Source organism: Clavelina lepadiformis, chromosome 2, assembly GCF_947623445.1.
Source record: "Clavelina lepadiformis chromosome 2, kaClaLepa1.1, whole genome shotgun sequence".
In the NCBI taxonomy this organism is placed as follows: domain Eukaryota; kingdom Metazoa; phylum Chordata; class Ascidiacea; order Aplousobranchia; family Clavelinidae; genus Clavelina; species Clavelina lepadiformis.
In genome coordinates, this window is record NC_135241.1 from 14,022,818 (window position 1) to 14,034,989 (window position 12,172).

A 12,172-nucleotide genomic window follows, 5' to 3' on the forward strand; every position below is an offset into this window, starting at 1 on the left:
AGAATATTTTTGATAAATGTGTCTGTGATGGTCGTACAGCTTTTACTTTTGTGTTAGTTAATACTCTTATTGTAAAAGTTTTTTGTTACAAACATTTTACATCTCAATAATTATATTTTAAGAGATTTTGGGATTTTGTCGAAATAAATGCTTTCTAATTAACAGATCAGCATCACCTTTCCGAAGAAAGGAAAACTCTTTCACAACTCTCAAGTACAGATTTCAATAAACTAAAAGCAAGTCTTGCTTGCATTCGTCAGAGTACTGCTTCTGAACAAAAACTTGTATGTATTACGGTTATTATTACATGAAGATTTTTTACCCTTGTAGTAATTTTAAACCATTTTTTGAGTATTGTTACAAATACTTGAAATAATTTCCTTCAATGCTAATAAAAATTTCAACTTTGCTACATTTTAAACAAGTCAGAGTTGGATATCGTTAACTTATGTTAGTTCAAAAGCTGACTGTAGTTGAAACTTTCAGTATGTGATAAACAAAATTTAAGTATGCGCAACAATGGATTAAGTGATAGCTAATATTAGAAATAATTGTTATACTCTTAATCTCGTATGTGTAGTGCAGAATATAACAAGAGTAATAATATATCTACTATATTCAACGAGAGTAATTTCATTGCTTATTTTCTATTTAGTTACATCTGCCCAAGCAACAACAAGGAAATGAAGGTACAACTGAGCTGTATGCAAAATTTGTTTAGTGTTTTGCAAAAACGAACAAAGCAACATTCTTAAATTTTTCCTCCATTTGATTAACAAATTAAGTTTATTTTCTTGAGTCTGTTGCTATGGTAAATTAATTTGGCTCCATGATCATTCAGTTTGTGGCAGGGAATTATACACCACCACAGACCAATAACTAAGGCATTTATTATCACCAATAGGCTACCAATGGCAAAATTATACCAATGCATGTGTAAATTGCTATTTTACTAGGATGTTTTGCATGTTCATCCCTTTTAATCCAAAAATCCTTTGAATGTCTAAACTGGTGAAAATTTTGTATTTTTTGACATATATCAAAACTTTGAAATTACTTCCCGTGGTAGAAATCCACTTTCACAAAATCTCTGTTAGTTAAAAATTAATAATTGTATTTCTTTGGTTCTTAAGCGACTTTTTGCCTATCTGCTATTTTGGCTAGAAAGATACCCAGTCATGACCGTACCAGATCAGTAATGTAATTGTACCATGTGGTTCTTTGTTTACACAATCGTGTTTTACCAGTTGTTGTGGCAACACATACACTTTTTCCTCAAAAAATAAAATGAAAAATTCGGGGTAAGACTAAAGTGCTATACATTTCACCACAGCACATTTAAATCAGGTACCAATAATAAATGGAAGAAGCTCTGTGAGACAATTGGTGTCTGTATGTTTATTGGTTTATTAAGCATATCTCAGTACTAGTATACATAGGTATTTCTGCATTGGAATAAATAAATGACTGTAATCGAAACAATTGTCCAACATTGACCCTTAGAAGGCTGCTTAAGAACCAAAGAAATACAAGGCCCGGAATAGCACAACATATGGAAATTTTGTAAATGTTGATCATTGATTGATAAATGTAATCGCTTAATTTTATAGCCGTGATATATTTATTGGTTTAAAACACATACAGTAGAAATGGAGACTTAATGTGCAGTGTCATTTCACATTATCAGTCACTTCTTTATTATTGTTGCAGTGAACAAAGAAGTCAGCACAATGGAAAAGGTCAGAATAATTGATGATTGCATCCGATTGGTTGAGGCAAACTGGTTGTTGAAATTTTAAAAACCTAACGAATTGTTACTTGGGTTGCCGAGATGTATGCTGGTTTAATGTATAACGTTTCCACAAACCAGCTATTAAAATTTTTCAACAAATATTGTATAAACAGACTTAATTTGAAAGTAATTTTTTTGTGGAAGTTGCAGTTAGAAACGAAAATGGGCAACACTGTATGTTTTTGTGGTATGGTGATAACAAACTGTTCCATTGTGACATCACTTGCAAGTTGTAATGCATCATAATCAACTTGGCTTCATAGACACAGAAACAGTTTTGATGTTAACCCCTTCCTTTCTCTCATTAGCAATTATTTACATGGTTACTAACTATTAATTATTTACAAGAAACTTGGTTACTAACTCTTTACAGCTACTAATTCCTTTAATTGGCCGTAAATGAAACTAATAATCAATTAAGTATAGTAACGAGAGAACGAGAAACCAATTTCGAACCAGTTGTATAGAACCAGTTTTTTTGTAATTGGAGTGCCATCACTGAGAGCAATAGTTTGTGTCAATTACGTTTACATGCTTTACAATCCATGTTGCTTTTGTTGATCTAGTATAATTTGTATGTCGTCATTCACATGCATTCTGACAAATAAACAAATGCTTGTTGTTATAGAAGCATCCTGATAAAGATGTATTTCTACGGGGATCACGGATAAGTTGCCCCATTTCCACAAATCGAGGTCACCGGCCAGACATGTCATCAACTTTCCAAGGTACTGTTTGGAAAGATTTTGACACATATGTGAAGCTATATGTTTTTTTATTAAACATTTTGACAGAAAATCGTATAGCTTTGAGAGCAAAGAATTTTCCCGTTCGCAATAGGGCAGTAAGACCATACCCTAGGAACCCATCTTTGTATCAACCACCGCCAAAAGTGAATAGGTATGGCTAGTGACTTAAATGAAATAATGTTTTTTTGGAATTTATGAATATACTGTATATATCTTGTTTGATTGGAAATTTGAGGTAAGTAGCAAAATGAAATTTTTGTGTAATTTGAGAGGGAAATGCTCTTCCAGTATGTATTGAAACATTAAAGATGAACTAGTAATAGAGTATATTGAGCTAAGCTGTGAAGCCTAGTTTACTTTATTGTTCTATCTGTTCTTGTTTTTGTATTCTTGTAACAAAAAGTTTAAAACTTGGTCCAGAATTCATGCATTTTGGCTCAGTTGTTTCTCACAAAATATTTTTACCCTTTGCCTTGGTGACCAAATTTTATAACACAAAAAGAGATCGCCGCATTTTTGAACCCTGCAACACAGCAATCAATGTGTGGCACTTGAATTGTCCTTGTATTTCTTCTCTTTTACTATTTTAGTTGAGTTTGTTTTAAAAAGTTAGAAAGATAACGTCCTTTTAGTCTACCAAAGTAAAAAAATTTTGGTGAATCTTAAATATTATTTTTTGAGATTGGCTATGTAATGTTTAAGTCGTGGAAATTTTACATATGGGAATGCAAGCACAGACTAATATTTTCAGCTTTCAATACAAGCTTAACTCAAACTTTAACTAAAGTTGTTAGTGGTTTGTTGACAATAGAGGCATGTAGGACCAATGAGACAGCACTGTCTCTTTGATCCTTTATATGGGTTGCTCATAACACATTTTGTGGAAAATTTAAGATTGAGGCTACTACTCCACGTACAACAATAACATTGACCTTAGTCTACTCTACTGCTGAAAACTGGCCCCTGCCGGTTGTCACAATGCACACACCCACCTCATCAACACTGTCAAAAATATATCCTGGCATACTGTGACTGGATGCCTGCATTCCATACCATACCACAATTTTAGACAACGTCCCCATCCTAGTACTGTATGTTTCCAACTTGCTGAGCCATACCCTGAAACATTTACTCCATTTCTCACTCATTAGGGGATAGAGCCATCCCATTTTCACCACAAGGTTTTTGCTTCAGGAAATAAGCAAGCTCAGGAACTAAAATTAAGATAACCATTTACTCTGGCCGCACTACAAATGTTGAACATGCCAAGGACTCCAACATCAGTGCAGCCTGATAACACTATAAATGGAATGTCGAGGGGCGAGAAAATTCTACCAGGTCTTGCAATTTCATTTCTGACTCTCCACCCTACCAAACTTTCACTGCCTACGATGACCTGGGTAGGGCTTAGCTGTAGCCTTTTATTCTCTGCAAACCGACTTCAATTGATTCTGCTCATCTCTTTAAAAGTTAATCAAACTCTGCAGCCTTTAAGTCACAAAAGAAGAAAGTGCAGGCTTTGTTATAAACCTGTAGTTCCATCTACCGTGCTCCCCGTTGAACACTCGGGCTGTGCATTGTAAATAAAAGCACCACCTCGTGGCTGCTTGACATTCAGATTACAATGTGATATTGATAGATAATCTTGTACTAATAAAGAGAACAAAAACATTTTGCCAATTCTTGAGTATTGGGTCTGCTATGTTGGCAAATACGTTGTTTTATTAATTTGGATGAAAAACAGGAGTGGCAAGTTTTTTCTGGTGATACAATGACAGCAGAAAAAATTTGCCACGTTGAAGGTGAAAGGCTATAGTTTTTTACTAAAATCGTGCTGGCCTTTGTGTCACTGTAGCAAAGCAGAGTGATTAGAATGCAGGGCTCACAATAATGCAACCCATATTCAATACCAAGTGCACTAGCTTTGTAATGCCTTTGAGCAAGGCTTTAATGATGATTGCTCCTGGTCAGTGGCCCTGGTGAACATACCCAAGTTTAAACAATAGGATCTAAAAAAAATTTTTAAACTTTATGTATCTACAAGAACTTGCACAAATACAACCTCGCTAACCAGGGTTGGAGAGATGAGGAATCATCGAATAGTAAAAGTCGTACGAACAATTACGAAGATAAAGATTACAATACCACACCATACTGTCTATTTAGAATTTTGTTTATTTTAATGCTATAGAGTCTCCCCATTGCAGTCGCGTGCAGCACTGTATCAAAGGCGAGAGGCTTCTGAGGGTCCAAAGCTAAGGGTCCAAAGATTTCTAAGACCACGAAGACCACTACTTGGTGGGTGAAAGCTTGGCAAAAAAAAAGCGTAATTGACTTTTTTATGATTATTAGTCAGCACTGATGTATTCGGTTTTTGTTTTATTACTTATTTTTATTCAAAATTTTTATAAACAAACTAACATTTTTTTAAACTGTAAGAAACCGTATGGTTTAGTTAACTGCTGCATATTTTCCAGTGGAAAGTAACCCCATTTTTTGTAGAAACACCTGGTAGGTCTGTTCGTCCAAGATTTCTCAGTCCTCGTGTCGATACAAGTTTGGGTCCAAGGTTAAATATGAACAGACCACGCCATACATTTGCTAATCCAAGAATGATGCGACCCATGCTGCCAAGACCAAGAAGAGGTACATTTCAAATAAAAGTCCAGGTTTTCAGTTTCATATCTGTACTTGTGTGATTATATAAATACTAAAACTTGGGTGGACCATGAAGTAGCTCTTATAATTTAAAGTGCTGGTGTAAAGTTAAAACAAGTTTGCATTAAAAGTATTAATTACATAGCTAACATAAGAACCACGCCATGATTCACATGAAACATTTTTGCAGTCAGTTTTCTTTTTCTTGTTGCATATGATCCACTGGACTCAGAGATTTATGTCCATTGTTTCTAGCCAATCTCCCGTATCTGCTGATAGGTATTGTATTAATAATTATAGGGCAGATTAGATTATTATCTTTAAGTGTCGCTTTGAGGACCATGTGACGAAGGATAAAAACTAATGGAATTTTAGCAAGGAACACATAGGTTTCCTTTACAGCTTGCATAAATGGAACTTATCACTTACTTCTAGACATACTATATTTTTAACTAAGCCAATGTTAAGAAAATTTTGAAGACATGGCTCTTATCGTTTATTTTTTGGCATTGTTTGTTGGGAACAAAAAACAAAATACCAAACATTATAGCGTGGTGAAATACAACTCTGCTTGCAAACAGCAAGGGAAAAGGCAGCAAAGGTCAAGGATTCAAAACGTGTAGGAATTATGAAACCACTCGATAAAGTGAATAATGGTTAGCTGGGCCCCTAACCCAATGTGCTAATTGTCATAATTAGCCATTGTTCTTACGGAATTCTTGTGCAGATCTGATGATATTATAATGCTATCAGTGCTTTATTTCGTGTGTTTAACAATAAGCACTGTACTATCTTTTGGTCGTGTCTAGTGGTTCTACTGGACACTGGTTCTACAATTAACCATGTGAAATTGACCGCGAACAAACTAACCGGGGACAACTGACCGTGACGTAAATTGACCTAGAACCAACTGACCCCTAAGACTAGATATAACACAAAGAAACAATGTTACTTCTGATAGTGGAGTCTGTAATGTACAGTCTACAGAATGCAGCTGTATTTTGTGCTCTGAAAACAGTAACTGTTTCATTAAGAACCAATAGTTATTCAAGACATTGACAGTGTGGTTCTGGTACTGTGATGGTTAACTGACTATCTGGGGTTTATGAATGTGCTATCAATGGAGTCAGATTAGCGAACAATCGATCAAGCAATAATTATATATAATATAATGAAATAATCAATCAAGCAATGTAATAATCTTTATGCTATGAAGGGGAGAGGTGAGAGCAAACACCCCTGGTGGAGCCCAGCATCCACAGTTAACGTTTTTGGCTTAACACTCAAATGGACACAAACTTCAGGGCAATTGTAAAGTGATGTAATGGCTACTCATTAGCTACCGTTAATACCATACTCCTGCAGTACTCTCCCGAGCATATCTCGAGGAACTTGATTATTGAGCTTTTTCTATCTCAATGAGATTCCTTTCTTCTCCGAAACATATCGTTTTGTGTCAGTTGATGTTTCTGCGGCAAGGTTCAATAGATCTTTAAAGTGTTCTCTTCATCTGCTAAAAATATCTTCCTCATTGTTTAGTAGGCCCCCCTGTTTGTCTTTACCAGAATTTGCAGCAGATGGTTTTTGCCTCGCACTTTGCGAATGGCTTGCTAGAATACTCTGTAAAGTGTGCTATAGTTTGACTCCAACTTTCATCCAAATTCCTTCCAGGTCTGCTCTTTGGACTGTTTCACACCTCAGTATACCAAGCGGCCTAAGCAGACGATGATCTGCCATGGAATCAGGCTTTGTAAGCTACCTTCTTTGCTTAAAAAGCAAAAGTGTAGTCAAAGAATTTTGAAAAAGTAGTCAAAATTCAAACTTAACTAAACTTTTAGGAGAAGACTGCTTTCCAATTAAAAAAAATTCTCAGCCCATCCTGAGTATTGTATTGTGTTTACACCTTTTAGCCTGATTCAGAATCAAATTTTGTTTGTCTTGGCTTAGCCAAGATGAAATCTTAGTTCAGATGAAATAAGTTTTTGTGCATAGCAATGTTGAAAATGGCCAGGGTACGAAAAAGTTATTTTGGACCACTGCAGAAATTTTGAGAAGATGCTTGCTGTTACGAACTGTAATTAGTCAATATGTTCATGTAATCAGCATGCACACTTGTAAAGGCGCATTTTGTTAATTGATCTATTTGTTCTTCTAATTCTGTATGTTTTGTTTCTGTTGTTTGGGTTATGTTAGTATGAGTCAGGTTCTGTATGTAGTCAATACTATGGTTAACAGTTTTTAATCTGTTTTTCAATACCATTCTTTGTGTGATGATGGTGTTGTTTATGTATTTCTACTTGGTTGCTTACCAATACATTAACTTGTAGGAAGTAGCACACGAGTTTTATTAAAACCTGGATTAATGATCAAGTTTCTGCTAAAGTTCTGATATCTATGTAGTTATATTAACTGCATAGTTAATATTTTATTTCAAAATAAACTTGTTTTACCGTTACATTTGCACTTTATACAAGGTTTGTCTTGGGGTAATCATGCTACAGATAACTGCATGTATGCGTGTGCTGGTTTTAAATTTAAGAAAGCATAAAGTTACCTGTCGTAAACAGCAGTACATGTTATACTGGATAATTGGATAGAAACATATACTGACACCGCTGTTAAATGTAATATCATGGTCAATGTTAGCAAATAGCATAAGAGCACAATGTATCTGTTGTTATGAAATGGAAAATTTGTATATAAAAATGTGCAATCAAATCAGTAAATAGGCCCAAGATTACAGGTAATTGAGGCGCCAATATTGTTTGCACGTAATGTTGATACAGTATTTATATGATTAGTACCACTGTACCAGTATTATTCTTATTTATTGAATTTATTCTGTAGGCATATATTCACCGCGGATAAGAATGTCAAGCAAGAACAATGATTACTAGTGCCCCAAAGTGGCTTCAACAAGGTTTGCATGCTCATGCTGATTATCCTTGAAGTATTTCGTGAATCATTAGTATGACATTGGATAATTGGTTTACTATCACATGACAGCTGTGGTGTCAGTGGGACTTACATTATAAATCGGTGGTTCACGAGCTGCAAAACGTTTTTTACAGAAACTCTACAGTTTAAGATTTCTATATGTTTAATACATTTTGTTGTTCGCAACACATTATTTTCGAAGTTTTGGTGGCTACTGGTGGTGTCAGTGCATTTTTCTTTGTTTTTCATTATCTGATAAGCCATGCATGAACCAGAAAGCCAGTTTTGCCAATTAAGACTAGAAATGGAGGAGCCTGCCAAAAGAAAAAGGCTGTAAAATTGAGAACCACTGGTATAGATTGTTATACATTGCAACATTTAGATAGATTAGGTATAGATTGTTTCCCGGGAATGCTACTGGTATAACAAATAAGCACGAAGAAAGGGAAATATGTTTTCACTGGTAATATGTTTTCTTTTTGAAATGTGTTACCTTTCATTTTGTACCGATAATGTCGTGTTTTAAAAATTGTGCTTTGTGTTAATGTATAATAATTCATGTTTCTGCCACTTCAAGTTAATACAAACGGAATACAATGTACGGTAGCTCACCTTAAATAAAATTCGAAAATACAATTTTGTATGACAGTATGATATTGCAATCATGTGAAATCCTTCATTTTGCCTTTATGCAAGAGCGCAAGGCCTTCATAGACCTGCAATGACTTGAGTGGTCTTTTCTAATGCACAATTCTTTTCCATTGTACCATTTCTTGCAATGTGTTTTCCAACTTGTGCTTGACATTTATGAATATGTTTTTTTTGGAGGGAAAAGCTTATTTCAACACGCCATTCAATTCAACTCCCCATCTACACATAAAAGCTTGCGCTTTTATCACTGACCAAACAAAGTGAGAGAGGTCACTGACCGAATCTGTCGGACTCGGTGAAAACGAACTCTTGTAGAACGGCAGTTTTCAAGATACGACTCGCTTAATCTTGCTTAAAATCGTGTACATAATTTAAAATAAACGCCTTCAATTGTAAGCATGTTCGTTGCAGTCTGTAACCTACTAATAGACACAGTGTTTATTTTATCAGCACGAAAGAACTGTTGAAGAACTATGTTTTCTTACCGACATCACAAAAAAGTTAAATGTTTCAAGCTGAAGGTAAACATCACAGAAGATATACTATCGTTTGTCAAACACCTTAAATTTATGAAACTTAATCGACTTAGTCAACTTAAATCGAAAAGTGTAGTCAACTTCCCTTTTGAATAGCTTCAACAGCGATATAGTAAAGATTTTTGAAAGTACACCAAAGAAATTGCAAAGTTGTTGAAAGCATTTCAAGAACGTTGGCTGCCACTATTTCTCCGGAAAATCGTTCGAGGCTATTTTTCACAGTTTCTGGTTAACCTAACTTAAATTTTATAACATAGTAAGCTAAAGTTAACCTAAATCTATCTTATAATCTAAGTCGAACTCCAATTAAACCTCAAATAGATAAGATCAACTTTTTGCATACCCCATTTTCCTTACCTATCCGCCTATCTTTAGGAACAGGCTGCGTGACTCATACTTACAGTGAAATGGTCATTCACCCTCTTAATTATCTGAAACACGTGAAATAGATTAACTTTCTTTGCAAATGAAAAAAGTGGTATTGTAATTAAAAAAAGAACTTAGTTCCGGCTGTATTCCTAAAGTTGGATAGTTATAATTAGGGCCATTTAAAGTCATATTTTTTTCTATGCATCAGTAAGTCGTGAAATCAACTTTAACGCAAAAATCGCATCCCTATGAGGTATATTAAAAAAGTTATGAAGTCATATTTTCCTGGTTAGGTCATAAATCAGCTTTTTAAGTTATATAGTCATATTTTTGAGTTATAAAGTCATATCGTTGTATACTTTAAATAAAAAGTACCAATTTAAGCGGTGAAGCAATGAAGCACTAAGAAAGTAAGGCAATTTCTGATTGAACATAACACTTACAGTCACAGACCTCTATTTTATGAGGTCACAAATTGCATTATGAGGTCACACTCACACATTGCATTGTGTTGCAACACAATCTGTTCTACTTCTGTGCATTGAAGTGGGACGTCATGTGAAGTTCAGTCAGTGGGTAGGCAAGCTAAAAAGCTCAACCTTGGTCTAGTTATATACAAATACAGTACAACTAGTAGCAAACTGAAGAATATAACAGTTAAATATATACAATGCATGGGAAGGTGAAGGAGTTATTGTAAAGAGCGTCAAAAATTCAGTCAACGATCCAAAGTTGACTAGTCAGTTAACAGAAATATGCCTCAACTACAACAATATCTCAAACTTAATACTCAAAATGGAAAGTTGTACGTACACCATCAAAGAGGCCCATGCTGATCTAAATGCCCTTGATTTCGGAAAAGATCCGCTTGAGCTCAAAAATTACATTAAGAAGCGATTGGACAAAAACAATGTGAAACAAATTATGGAGCTACAAAGACAAGACATTTCACCAGCGCTTTATGCAAAACTGCAGAAGTGTCAACCCACATCAGCGTCTGTGGAGCGCTCATTTTCATTACTAAAGTCATTTTTACGTCCAAATCGTAACTTCAAAGACTCTAACATTCCACACTACATGAAACTGTACTACAACAGTGGTTTAAAATAGAAATGGATGTGTATTGCTGTTATGTTGCGTATGTTTTACTCTTTAGTTCCGTGAGTGACGTTATTCGCATGTCAAAATACACGATTTTCACATAAAGTCATATAAAGTCATATTTTCCAAAAAATAAAGTCATATTATTGATTTTTTAAGGTCATATAAAAATGGCCCTAGTTATAATATAATTTTTCATGAAATTTTGAATATCGTCGCAATAATACAAGGAACGTCTGATTAAATTAAGGACTGATTAACTTCCAGGAGACCATGGTAGCCGTGCCAACCCTTTTATTCTTCACTACAACTCTACAAGAAAAACGGGGAAATGCACTTGCAGATAAACAACGGTTTTCTGATTTTTGAAAGCACGTTAGGTGAATTGTGACAATTATAACTTCCAGCATCACAAAATGTTCAAATTTTTATTTATCCACTTGCTTTTCTTGTAACCACGTTGGTAACAGAAACTAACAAGGCATTTGTCCTCCTCTATCTTACAGAACTACTGCGTCAGGCAAACATCGTCATGGACGTTTACTATCATGCCACAGATCAACCTAATGCCTTGGCGCCAATAGAGATTAACTACACTTTCTGAATGCTCTTCTAGTTGACATAAGAAAGCCGTAACATATCTAAAAACCCAACAAACATCTACATTAGTTAGCCAGATGCTGCCTATTTGAAATAAAAATATGTATCAGTATGAATATCTGTAATAAAAAGGAGGACATTTCGGAATTTTAGCGCGTCCCCGGAGGACAATTCAATCGTTATGAAAAAGGATGACATGGGCTACCTATGGTAGCTTGACATGTGTGGCTTTACGAATTCTAAAAGTTATCTTTTAGTCACAGATTCCATCATTTGTATTCTTGCTAACCAGGTACTAAGGTATGTGAATTGTTGAACCTTTTTGAGTGGGGTGCCGTTTAGGTATGTGGTGTTTTTCGTAGGGCCTGCGTTTTCTTATTGTTTACTTTCAGGCCGATATTACTGGCTGTTTTTGTAAACGTGAGCGTGTCTACCTTGTGTTGGACGTCTTTGTGTCGGTTGGAGATGAGCCCTAAGTCATTTGTATAAACTAGATCTTCGAGTATGTATGAGTTTGTCCACTTCAGACCCCGGTGAACTCTTTCTGTAGTAGCCAGCATCACCCAGTCAGTTGTGAGTGAGAACAATATTGGTGATGACTGTTTGTTTCGTTAAGCTAAAATCCGCCTTCACTTTGGGTTTTTCAGCTTAAAGCTGCATCAAATTGTCGTCATTTTAGTGCCATTCGTAGTTCTAGGGTTATGTTTTCCTGGTAAGAGTTGATAAACACTTGCAACGTCACTATGATACTTGAATTTTTCAGTGGGGAAATTATACAG

General features: G+C 35.1%; 1 protein-coding gene across 1 annotated transcript in view; it reads left to right on the forward strand.

Annotated features, from left to right (window-relative positions):
- Positions 1-8,772, forward strand: part of LOC143445225 (uncharacterized) — a 29,762-nt gene extending 20,990 nt beyond the window's left edge. Inside the window, exons 15-22 of the mRNA XM_076944167.1 lie at positions 166-284; positions 656-689; positions 1,711-1,739; positions 2,421-2,520; positions 2,587-2,692; positions 4,733-4,839; positions 5,044-5,187; positions 8,047-8,772. Of these exons, the coding sequence (XP_076800282.1) occupies positions 166-284; positions 656-689; positions 1,711-1,739; positions 2,421-2,520; positions 2,587-2,692; positions 4,733-4,839; positions 5,044-5,187; positions 8,047-8,096 (689 nt within the window). The 3' untranslated portion in view covers positions 8,097-8,772. The remainder of the gene's footprint in view (positions 1-165; positions 285-655; positions 690-1,710; positions 1,740-2,420; positions 2,521-2,586; positions 2,693-4,732; positions 4,840-5,043; positions 5,188-8,046) is intronic.
- The last annotated feature ends 3,400 nt before the right edge of the window (positions 8,773-12,172 follow it).